The following is a 13,284-nucleotide window of genomic DNA, read 5'->3' on the forward strand; positions in this document are numbered from 1 at the left end:
AGATCCAATGGCTATAATTTGTCGAACGGGGGAGTTCTCCCTGATGTCGTGGCCAACATTTATCACGCAGTAAACATCACAAAAAACAGATTACCTGACTGCTATCACATTGTTGTTTGTGGGAGCTTGTTGGTGGCAAATCAGCTGCCCCATTTGGGATTCTCTCACGAGGTTCAGCTACGTGAACCCTCCAGAGATGTTTAATCCCTCATGAACTCAGCTTTCAAACTGGGCTCCCAATCTCACTCCACATGGTGAATGATAGAGTCAGTATATTCTCTGCTTAAGGTGCAGGCCTGGCCAATATCTGTGTTCTTCCCCTCCCAGTAAACTGCAGATCAACCCATGACCAGAGCTGCAACTTCTTTTTGTCTGTGACATTTCTGGGTTTAAAGGGAAGCCTGTAATCTGATCTCAAAATGACTTCCGTTATTCTCCTTTCCATGACAACAGAAACATACTAGCCTTGTATCCAAGTAAAAATTTAAATTAACTAAGACAAATTACCAGTGCCTTTCACCTTAGAATCAAAGGAACAGCTTCCAACTCAACTATTTCTGACGTAATACCAATAACACCTTTCCGGGTTTCAGGAGACTTAGGGTCTTCTTGTTGTGAATTTAGAAATATTTGTCTTTGTCCCCAGATCTTAACATTCAGCACCTCCCTTTCTGTGTGATTCCTCTTTTCTAACAACTGAATCACCCAGCTTTGTCAATGTTTGTGGATAGGGTGCCACTCAAACGGTCTGCTTTGTCCCGATGGTTTCAATCTTCTTGAGTGTTGTTGGAGCTGCACTCATCCAGGCAAGTGGAGAATATTCCATCACATTCCTTTACTGCCAGGCAGCCTCCAACATAGCTCAAGTGACTCCTCTCATTTCATCTACATTTAAAGATGCAGTTCCAAACCATGATAATCTTAGAGACCACACAATATTAGTCTTGAAACAGGATAATCATAGAAACCTCACACTTGTGACACAATGTTCTGAAAGCCAGTGCCAGAACCTGCAAGTTGGACCACCCTATCCAAAAAAAAAGCAACTCTGGACAGATCTAAATGGATATGTCTGTCATCACCTCAACATCTGAGGAAAAAACAGTCAGATCTTACTCAAAGCATGTGCCTTCAACATCTCCCACAATGTCTTCATATGTAATATTTACACTTGGATCTGCAAGGCAAGATTTGGTTTTGTTTCAACCAATCCCAAGTGAGGTTCCCCAAAAATCATTGATAGAAAACAAGACCCCTCGATTGGTCACTAAACAACCGAAATACCCCCAAAATTGTTATCAACCTGGGTGAGGAGGGATGACTGACTCTGTGTGTCTACTCAACCTCAATAAAGATTTGATACAGGTAGAATACAAGAGCAGGGATATATTGCTGAGGTTGTATAAGGCTCTGGACAGACCCCATTTGGAGTATTGTGAACAGTTTTGGGCCTGTATGTGCTGGCCTTGGAGAGGGTCTAGAGGGTGATCTCCGGAATTAAGGGCTTGTCATATGAGGAGCGGTTGAGGACTCTGTATTCGAAGGAGTTTAGAAGGACGAGGGGGGATCTCATTGAAACGTACAGAATATTGAGAGGCCTAGATAGAGTGGACATGAAGAAGATGTTTTCAGTCGTCGGAGAGTCTAGGACCTGAGTGTACAGCCTCAGACTGAAGGGCGATCCTTTAAAACAGAGATGAGGAGGAATTTCTTCAGCCAGACGGTGGTGAACCTGTGGAACTCTTTGCCGCAGAAGGCTGTGGAGGATAAGTCACTGAGTGTTTGTAAGACAGAGAGAGATAAGTTCTTGATTAATAAGAGGATCAGGGGGACTTCCGGTAATGGCCATGAAGTGAGAGATCACACTAACGTGGCTCCTGCATCGGGATGCTTTGGCCCCGCAAGGATGTGTGCTCAGTCGTCTACTGTACTCTCTATACACACACGACTGTGTGGCAACATTTAACTCAAACACAATCTATAAATTTGCAGATGATACAACTGTGGTGGATCATATCCCTGCATGGTGTACGGAAAACAACCTCTCTCTAAATGTCGGAAAGACCATGGAACTGGTCATTGACTTCAGGAAGCGTAGCACAACACCCCCCCCCCCCCCCAATCTACATCAACACCCCCCCCCCCCCCCCACCCCCCCCGTCTACATCAATGGCTCCGAAGTGAGGTGATCAATAGCTTTAAGTTCCTGGGGGAAACCATCACCAACAGTCTGTTGTGGTCCACTCACGTTGATGCAACAGTCAAGAAATCCCAACAACATCTCTACTTCCTACGGAAGCTAAAGAAATTCGGCATGCCCGTACGACTCTCACAAACTTCTACAGGTGTGCGATAGAGAGCATCCTATCCGGCTGCATCACAGCTTGGTCCATGATCGCAAGAAACTGCAGAGTGTGGTGAACTCAGCCCAACGGATCACACAAGCTTGCCACCCTCCCATTTATTCTGTCTACACCTCCCGCTGCTTCAGGAAGGCAGACAGCATTATCAGAGACCCCTCCCACCCAGGCATTGCCTTCTTCCAGACCCTTCCATCAGGCAGAAGATACAGAAATCAGAAGGCCCACACATCCAGACATAGGAACAGCTTCTTCCCCACAGCTACTAGACTCCTCAACGACTCCCCCTTGGACTGATCTGTTCCCTGTGAGAACACTATTCACGACACCCTATGCTGCTCTTGTTTGTCCCTTGTTTCGTACTGTAACCAATCACTATTGTTAATGTACCATTGTCAATGTACTCTGTCGATTATTCTTTTGTCTACTATGTACACACTGTGTATGTTCCCTTGGCCGCAGAAAAATACTTTTCACTGTACTTCGGTACATGTGACAATAAATACCAATCAATCCTGAAGTGGGTGAAGGAAACTTGAGAATGCAGATGGGAGGGCCATATCATTAGAATTTACCAGGATGCTGGGGCAGAACTGGTGAAAAGGCGAGCGGTTTTCAATAAGGCCAAGGCAACTCTTTATAAGGGCAAAGTGAGATTCGGAATGGTGTACCCGGCTCGCCTGCGGGTCATGTTGGAGACAAGGACCATCATTCCGATAGGTCGGAGGAGGCAAATAAGTTTGTTAAGATGCATGGACTGGGGGAAGTTTGAATGCAGTGGTTAGTTTCACCTGAGTGGTAGGGATTCATTATTTTACTAACTGTTTGCACTTTTCATGTTTCTGTTATGCCTGTAATCCTGTATTTAATCATATCGTATCATAGCGGCCCATCTCTCTGTTGAACATTGATACAAAGCTGTAGGCGAAGGTGCTGGCAACTCGCTTGGAGGGGTGCCTGCCGGGGGTAATGTCTGTGATCAGACAGGATTTGCTAAGGGCCGACAATTGTTGGCAAACATTAGGAGACCCCTGAATGTTGTGCTGTCACCCTTGTGGGGCCCGATCCAGAGGTGATCATCTCCGTCGACGAGGAGGCAGTTTACCACAGCCAATCCAACTAACCTGCGCATCTTTGGACTGTGCGAGGAAAGCAGAGCACCCGGAGGAAACCCACGCAGACACGGGGAGAAACTGCAAACTGCACACAGACGGTCCCTGAGGCCGGAATTGAAGCCGGGTCCCTGGGGCTCTGAGGCAGCAGTGCTAACCACTGTGCTACCGTGCTGCCTTAGAATGAACATGGGCAACAGTGAGGTTTTTCCGTTGAACCCCCCGGGGAAGGGAGGTGATCTGGAGAGATTGACATTTCGACCAGGATTAGCTTTAGGTACCTGGGGATATGGGTGGCTCATGATTGGGCCTTGCTGCACAAGTTGAACCTCGCCACTCTGGTAGAGAGGGTGAAGGCGGATTTAAAGAGATGGGATGCCCGCTCGGTATCAATGGCGGGAAGTGACCAGACGGATAAAATGAGCATCCTTCCAAGGTCCTTGTTTGTATTTCAGAGCCTTCCAATTTTTCTACCTCAGGTGTTTTTTGTAAGATTAACAAGCTGATCTCGACCTTTGTGTGGGCGGGTAAGACCTACCGAATTCGGTGGACGTTCCCACGGAGAGACAGTCAGGGGGTTGGCACTACCAAATTTAATGAATTATTTCTGGGCGACGGACATTGAGAAAGTGTGGGAGTCGGTCGTGGACCCGGGGTCGATTTGGGGGTAGATGGAGAAGGCTTCTTGCATAGGGCTGAGTTTGGGGGCACTGGTGACTGCTCCTCTTCTCTTCACGCCAGTCAGGTACTCTGCGAACCCAGTGGTAACAGCTTCTCTGAGAGTATGGATCCAATTTAGTCAGCACTTTAAACTCGAATCTATAACATAAATGGCACTGATCTGTAGGAACCATAGATTTATTCTGGCGGATGGGCTTGTTGTATAGGATCGGAGAAAGGGAGGGGCAGAGAGATTTGGGGATTTGTTCATGGAGGGTAGGTTTGCTGGGCAGGAGGAGCTGGTGGAAAATAGCAGCTTCTGGGAGGGAATGGGTTTAGATATTTACGGTGCGGAACTCTGCACACATGAGAGAGAGTAATCGTGTATTTGAGAGTTCTGCAGATAGAGTTATAGCATACTTTATTTCAGCAACCTTTGTACTTTTGAGTATGTTCGAATCGAGGTAAATGTAGTGTTAATAAATCAGCTTTGTTAATTAACATAGCTTGATGTTCTTTGTTGAACACTACACATTCAAGCCATCCTTACAAAGGCAACAGAAAACATCACATGATACCAGCAGTATTTCCAAAGCTGACAATTTAAAACCAATCTCAATTGTTCACGATCAGGATGATTGGACAATTCCATTGAAAATTAATAGAACCAATGTTCAAATTAAACTGGATACCGGAGTTAATTTGATAAATGAATTGGACTTAGCCAAACTGAAAAAAAAACCTCAAATTGATGACAATGATTGTCAGTTAGAGACTATAGTGGCAATGTTATTATTATTATATTATTACCACAATGGGGACCTGCTATCTCACGGTTCAGGTCAAAGGCATGAAGATGCCTATTAAATTTGAGGTTGTGGGACCAAAATGATCTTCATTGTTGGGTGTTCAAGCATCCAAGCTCCTGTAGCTGGTGAAGTGCATTCACAGCTCAGACAAAATCTCAGCTACTGGCAAATTGATGCCATTATTGGCAAGTTTCCTAATGTGTTTCATGGAATGGGTACGTTACCATTCAACTACAAAATACAGCTTAGAGAGAATGCCAAGGCGGTTATTCATCCACCAAGGAGGGTACCAGCTCCCTTAAGGGAACACTTGAAACGGGAACTTAACCGCATGTAGCGGCTGGGGATCATCACAAAAGAGGTAGAACCAACTGACTGGTGTCATGAGAATGTCACTTTAAGAAATGTTTGGCTGCTCATGTTACTGCTGTGATGTCAGAGTGTGGGTGGAGCTGAGCTCTGGCTCTGCTTTTTAATTTCACTTTGAGAAAAGCTTGGGTGTGTCTGTGTTTTTTTGGTTTCGTTTTTCAGTGTTGGAGCTGAAGCCAGACAAAGCAGGTGTACTGCTGATCTCTCTGCCATGAAAAGACTATCTCTTGATCATTTAGTGAATTCATAATTTTAAATGTTCTCAGGAGTGAATGTACACCTGATGTGCTCCTGTTAAAAGGTGTTTCTTTTGTCTTCTGGATGTTGTTTGGGAAGTTATTAAGGATTACTTAGTGTTGTATTATTTGGGGGTTGTATTTGAATTAATGGTTGCTAAGATGTTCACTGTATGTTCTAAAAAGATTAACTTGAGTTCATAGAATAAACATTGCTTTGCTTTAAAAAATACTTTTCCATTTCTGCTGTACCACACCTGTAGAGTGGGCCGTGTGCTCCCCATGCCACAATCTATTAAAAGTTATGGGTCAGGTGAACTCCATGATACACTTTGGGGTTCTCTAAACCCTGGCCCATAACACTGGGTTAGTTCGATGGTGTGCGTTAAGAAAGCAAATGGCGACCTCTGAATCTGCATTGATCTCGAAGGATCTTAACCAAAATATAAAGAGGAAAAGTACCCAATTCCCAAATGTGAAGAGATCACAAGTGAAAAGTCTGATGCCATAATTTTCACAAAACTAGATGCCTCTAGAGGGTTTTGCCAACTCGAGCAAAATGAAGCCAGAAGTAAACTATGTATTTTCAATACTCCATGTCAAAGGTACTGGGCAGGATTCTCTGATCCTGAGGCTAAGTGTTGACGCCGTCGTAAATGCTATCATGTTTATCGACGGTGTCAACATGCCCTCAGGAGCAGCGATTCTGACCTCTACAGCAGGCCAGCACGGCACTGGAGCGACCCACGCCACTCCAGCTGGCGATACCGGCGTCAGATGGGTGCCGCGGGTCTGCGCATGCGCAGTGGGACAGGCGCAATTCCGCGCCTGCGCAGTGGCTCCCTACTCCGTGCCAGCCCGACGAAACATGGCGTAGGGCTACAGGGGCCGGTGCGGAACAAAAGAGGCCCCCAGCTTGAGAGGCCAGTCCGACGATCAGTAGGCCTCGATTGCGGGCCAGACCACAGCGGAGGCCCCCCCCGGGGTCGGACCCCCCTCCTCCCCCACGAGGCCGCCCCCAGATGGATGCACGCCGAGGTCCCGCCGGGTAAGAGCACAGGTGGACAGCGCCAGCGGGACTCGGACCATTGCGTGGCCGCTCGGCCCATCCCGAGCGGAGAATCGCCGGGAGGGGCCCGCGATATCGGCCCCCGACCGGCGCCATGCTGACCGCGCCGGCGCCAACGCCGCCGATTCTCCGCTCTCCAGAGAATTGCCGGACCGGCGTCGGGGCGTCGTCGCACGATTCGCGCCCGGCCCGCCGATTCTCCGGCCCTGCCTGTGCTGAGAGAATCCCGCCCACTGTTTTAATCGAATCCTTTTGGTATCATATCAGAACTATTTCATTGAGCGATGGAACAAATGATGGAAGGTATTGCAGGATCAGAGTATATGTTGATGATGTCAGCAACTCAAGAAGAACACAACGCAAGACTTCTTCAAGTCATGCAACAAAAAGAGAAGTTTGGTTTGAAACTCAATAGAACCAAATGTCAATTTATTATCTACAATAATATACCCAAAATCAGTTGCTTAATGGTGGTACCAAAATAACACACTACACAAATTTAACAAGGACCCATTAGCTAAATCATTCTGAATTGTGCGAAAGGAGATTTTTTTACCCAGGATTTCCCAAGTTGTTTATAGTAAGAATTGGTTCTAAACTTCCATTACTAAATGTATGCTCCCTCCCCCCATTCAGTTCTTGGGATCATGAATACACATCAGACCATACGTCCGGTATATGATCACGCTTGGGTGTGGGAGATACAGAAAACCTCTGGAAAGAAAACATACAGGTATGGTAGATTGATGCTGCATGATATATTTTATTTAGGGAATGTCAATGATTGGGAACAAAAGTGATTGATAGAAACACATACTGAAGTTATTTGAAAATGGAGGAGGTGCAAAACAAAAGGATTTACAGAGATAACACCTATCTTTCTGTTCCTTTCTCCTTGCGTGTGTTACTTCTCCTTAAATGCATTGAGTTTATTTGTCTATTCTCCATGGCAGTAACACCTCAACCACTCTCTGGGTAAAGAAGTTTCTCCAGAATTCTCTTTTGGGTTTATTGTGACTCTCTTTTGGTTCTGATCTCCCCCACAAGTGGAAACATCTTCTCTCGGTTCACTCTATCAGACCCCTTCATAATATCAAAGACTTCTAATATGTCCGTACATAACATCATCCTGACAGATAATCATAGAATTTACAGTGCAGAATTACCAGACCAATTCTTCCTGACACAGATTTTTCATGGGCTGTCATAGTGCAAGGGTGCAGGGCAGCAGAAGTGGGAGAAAAATATTACTTGCCTTCAGAGTGATAGCAGAGTGACAAAGTTAGCAGCATGCAGCTCACTGTCTTTACATTTTTTATTGAATTGGTTTAAATTGCACTATGGAGAATATGAATGTTCTCAATGTTCTGGGCCCCTTCAGTTCCTTTTGCAACGTAATGTAAATCAGGGGTAAACATAGCAACGTTATTTCCAAACTGGACTGTAAAATGACGAGGACAGCATTTGAAGAGAGTCTCTCTGACAGTAATAATTGCAAGGAACTCTCAACTTGGAAGCGATTCTATAAACACATCAGTCAGAAAATGGAGGGAACTGGGAGCAGTACTGTCTTTACACTCACCAAATATTCTGTGTTGAAGTCAATGGAGAATAATCAGAGAATCTCGACAGTGCAGAAGGAGGCCATTCGGCCCAACAAGTCTGCACCGCCCCTCTGACAGAGCACCCTACCTCGGCCCACTCCCCCACCCTAATACCGTAACGTTACCTAAATTCTTGGACATTAAGGGGTAATTTATCATGGTCAATCCACCTATCCTGCACATCTTTGGACCGTGGGAGGAAACTGGAGCACCCGGAGGAAACCCACGCAGACACGGGGAGAACGTGCAAACTCCACACAGTTACCCAAGGCCGATATGGAATCTGGATCCCTGGCGTTGTGTGGCAGCAGTGCTAACCACTGTGTCACCGTGCCACCTGTATTGGCATTCATTCATCTGATCCTGTGGTTTTCCTGCCAATGTGATAGGTTTAAATTACACTGGAGTTTATATTTGGCCATATATTTCATTTGGGTCCCAAATGTGCTTGAATCTGACCACAACTCGGCAGGAAATGTAAGGTTATCATTGATGTGGTTATGGGTATATATTGAAACATTTTACTAAAATATCCTTTTGGAAAGGAAATATCAGGAATTAATGTTCCACAATCATGTTTTTTTTTGTCGCAGGTTAACATCAGATATGGATCCTCCAAAATCCTGGGAAATTAGTGCTTTTGGCATCTCGGAAGAAGGTGGTAAGCAGTCTTGAGTTTAAATACAGTTTTAGAGAAGCCAATAGATGCTGCCCAGTCTCACAATTAAGTTAATAATTGAAATTGATCATCATCCTTGTCTGTGTACAACGAACATCATCCAAATTCATCTTCTCGGCTGTTTGGCTTCCACACTATATCCCATAACACCCATTTCCTGAGGCATCTGTCCCTGTTATTTCAGTGCAGATAAATCCACATCTAAAAATTATATTACAGTGCGGCGACCCAAATTCCAATGAAAATGTTGTAAATCTCAATCATTAACAATCATCATTACATTGTTGATTGGATGAGATTAGAATTATTAAACCAGATTAAAGTAGATGAGACTAGATTCAGGTCAATTAATTTAGGTTAGAAAAGTGTATATTTGTTATAGGTTCACAGGGGCAGAAGTCCCTTCACCAGAATTCCTTTTATTTACAAAACCAACAGCCAAACAACCAGGTGGTTTCAGCTTGCTGTCTACACTGGGAGTGCAGAGGATCTGACACACCCTGTTTTGTAGAGAGAAAAGGTTCCCTGATTGGGCCACTAATCAGGGAAGGCATATTCTAGAACAAAACAAAGAACAAAGAAATGTACAGCACAGGAACAGGCCCTTCGGCCCTCCACGCCCATGCCGACCATGCTGCCCGACTAAACTACAATCTTCGACACTTCCTGGGTCCGTATCCCTCTATTCCCATCCTATTCATGTATTTGTCAAGATGCCCCTTAAATGTCACTATCGTCCCTGCCTCCACCACCTCCTCCGGTAGCGAGTTCCAGGCACCCACTACCCTCTGCGTAAAAAACTTGCCTCGTACATCTACTCTAAACCTTGCCCCTCTCACCTTAAACCTATGCCCCCTAGTAATTGACCCCTCTACCCTGGGGAAAAGCCTCTGACTATCCACTCTGTCTATGCCCCTCATAATTTTGTAGACCTCTATCAGGTCTCCCCTCAAACTCCTTTGTTCCAGTGAGAACAAACAGAGTTTATTCAACCGCTCCTCATAGCTAATGCCCTCCATACCAGGCAACATTCTGGTAAATCTCTTCTGCACCCTCTCTAAAGCCTCCACATCCTTCTGGTAGTGTGGTGACCAGAATTAACACTATACTCCAAGTGTGGCCTAACTAAGGTTCTATACAGCTGCAACATGACTTGCCAATTCTTATACTCAATGCCCCGGCCAATGAAGGCAAGCATGCCGTATGCCTTCTTGACTACCTTCTCCACCTGTGTTGCCCCTTTCAGTGACCTGTGGACCTGTACTCCTAGATCTCTTTGACTTTCAATACTCTTGAGGGTTCTACCATTCACTGTATATTCCCTACCTGCATTAGACCTTCCAAAATGCATTACCTCACATTTGTCCGGATGAAACTCCATCTGCCATCTCTCCGCCCAAGTCTCCAAACAATCTAAATCCTGCTGTATCCTCTGACAGTCCTCATCGCTATCCGCAATTCCACCAACCTTTGTGTCGTCTGCAAACTTACTAATCAGACCAGTTACATTTTCCTCCAAATCATTTATATATACTACAAAGAGCAAAGGTCCCAGCACTGATCCCTGTGGAACACCACTGGTCACAGCCCTCCAATTAGAAAAGCATCCTTCCATTGCTACTCTCTGCCTTCTATGACCTAGCCAGTTCTGTATCCACCTTGCCAGCTCACCCCTGATCCCGTGTGACTTCACCTTTTGTACTAGTCTACCATGAGGGACCTTGTCAAAGGCCTTACTGAAGTCCATATAGACAACATCCACTGCCCTACCTGCATCAATCATCTTAGTGACCTCCTCGAAAAACTCTATCAAGTTAGTGAGACACGACCTCCCCTTCACAAAACCATGCTGCCTCTCACTAATACGTCCATTTGCTTCCAAATGGGAGTAGATCCTGTCTTGAAGAATTCTCTCCAGTAATTTCCCTACCACTGAAGTAAGGCTCACCGGCCTGTAGTTCCCTGGATTATCCTTGCTACCCTTCTTAAACAGAGGAACAACATTGGCTATTCTCCAGTCCTCCAGGACATCCCCTGAAGACAGTGAGGATCCAAAGATTTCTGTCAAGGCCTCAGCAATTTCCTCTCCAGCCTCCTTCAGTATTCTGGGGTAGATCCCATCAGGTCCTGGGGACTTATCTACCTTAATATTTTTTAAGACACCCAACACCTCGTCTTTTTGGATCTCAATGTGACCCAGGCTATCTACACACCCTTCTCTACACTCAACATCTACCAATTTCTTCTCTTTGGTGAATACTGATGCAAAGTATTCATTTAGTACCTCGCCCATTTCCTCTGGCTCCACACATAGATTCCCTTGCCTATCCTTCAGTGGGCCAACCCTTTCCCTGGCTACCCTCTTGCTTTTTATGTACGTGTAAAAAGCCTTGGGATTTTCCTTAACCCTATTTGCCAATGACTTTTCGTGACCCCTTCGAGCCCTCCTGACTCCTTGCTTAAGTTCCTTCCTACTTTCCTTATATTCCACGCAGGCTTCGTCTGTTCCCAGCCTTTTAGCCCTGACAAATGCCTCCTTTTTCTTTTTGACGAGGCCTACAATACCTCTCGTTATCCAAGGTTCCCGAAAATTGCCGTATTTATCCTTCTTCCTCACAGGAACATGCCGGTCCTGAATTCCTTTCAACTGACACTTGAAAGCCTCCCACATGTCAGATGTTGATTTGCCCTCAAACATCCGCCCCCAATCTATGTTCTTCAGTTCCCGCCTAATATTGTTATAATTAGCCTTCCCCCAATTTAGCACATTCATCCTAGGACCACTCTTATCCTTGTCCACCAGTACTTTAAAACTTACTGAATTGTGGTCACTGTTACCGAAATGCTCCCCTACTGAAACATCTACCACCTGGCCGGGCTCATTCCCCAATACCAGGTCCAGTACCGCCCCTTCCTTAGTTGGACTGTCTACATATTGTTTTAAGAAGCCCTCCTGGATGCTCCGTACAAATTCCGCCCCATCTAAGCCCCTGGCACTAAGTGAGTCCCAGTCAATATTGGGGAAGTTGAAGTCTCCCATCACCACAACCCTGTTGTTTTTACTCTTTTCCAAAATCTGTCTACCTATCTGCTCCTCTATCTCCCGCTGGCTGGCTGGCTGTCCCCCTGTAGTAAACCCCCAACATTGTGACTGCACCCTTCTTATTCCTGATCTCTACCCATATAGCCTCACTGCCCTCTGAGGTGTCCTCCCGCAGTACAGCTGTGATATTCTCCCGAACCAGTAGCGCAACTCCGCCTCCCCTTTTACATCCCCCTCTATCCCGCCAGAAACATCTAAATCCTGGAACGTTTAGCTGCCAATCCTGCCCTTCCCTCAACCAGGTCTCTGTAATGGCAACAACATCATAGTTCCAAGTACTAATCCAAGCTCTAAGTTCATCTGCCTTACCCGTAATACTTCTTGCATTAAAACATATGCACTTCAGGCCACCAGACCCGCTGTGTTCAGCAACTTCTCCCTGTCTGCTCTGCCTCAGAGCCCCACTGTCCCTATTCCCTAGTTCTCCCTCAATGCTCTCACCTTCTGACCTATTGCTCCCGTGCCCACCCCCCTGCCATACTAGTTTAAACCCTCCCGTGTGACACTAGCAAACCTCGCGGCCAGGATATTTATGCCTCTCCGGTTTAGATGCAACCCGTCCTTCTTATACAGGTCACACCTGCCTCGGAGGAGCTCCCAGTGGTCCAGATAACGGAAACCCTCCCACCTACACCAGCTGTTTAGCCACGTGTTTAGCTGCTCTATCTTCTTATTTCTAGCCTCACTGGCACGTGGCACAGGGAGTAATCCCGAGATTACAACCCTAGAGGTCCTGACTTTTAACTTTCTGCCTAGCTCCCTGAACACCTGCTGCAGGACCTCATGCCCCTTCCTGCCTATGTCGTTAGTACCAATATGTACAACAACCTCTGCCTGTTTGCCCTCCCCCTTCAGGATGCCCTCTACCCGTTCGGAGACATCCTGGACCCTGGCACCAGGGAGGCAACATACCATCCTGGAGTCTCTTTCACGTCCACAGAAGCGCCTATCTGTGCCCCTGACTATAGAGTCCCCTAATACTATTGCTCTTCTGCGCTTTGACCCTCCCTTCTGAACATCAGAGCCAGCCGTGGTGCCACTGCTCTGGCTGCTGCTGTTTTCCCCTGATAGGCTATCCCCCCCGACAGTATCCAAAGGGGTATACCTGTTCGAGAGGGGGACAACCACAGGGGATTCCTGCACTGACTGCCTGCCCTTTCTGGTGGTCACCCATTTCTCTGCCTGCACCTTGGGTGTGACCACATTTACATAACTGCGATCTATGACGCTTTCCGCCACCTGCATGCTCCTAAGTGCATCCAATTGCTGCTCCAACCGAACCA

The 13,284-nt window shown here is 46.2% G+C and overlaps 1 protein-coding gene across 1 annotated transcript in view; it reads left to right on the top strand.

Annotated features, from left to right (window-relative positions):
- LOC140428218 (complement C3-like) overlaps positions 1-13,284 on the top strand; it is a 174,068-nt gene that overhangs the window by 120,726 nt on the left and 40,058 nt on the right. The window contains exons 14-15 of the mRNA XM_072514435.1: positions 7,252-7,348; positions 8,813-8,880. Of these exons, the coding sequence (XP_072370536.1) occupies positions 7,252-7,348; positions 8,813-8,880 (165 nt within the window). The remainder of the gene's footprint in view (positions 1-7,251; positions 7,349-8,812; positions 8,881-13,284) is intronic.

Source organism: Scyliorhinus torazame, chromosome 8 (genome assembly GCF_047496885.1).
Source record: "Scyliorhinus torazame isolate Kashiwa2021f chromosome 8, sScyTor2.1, whole genome shotgun sequence".
NCBI classification, from domain to species: domain Eukaryota; kingdom Metazoa; phylum Chordata; class Chondrichthyes; order Carcharhiniformes; family Scyliorhinidae; genus Scyliorhinus; species Scyliorhinus torazame.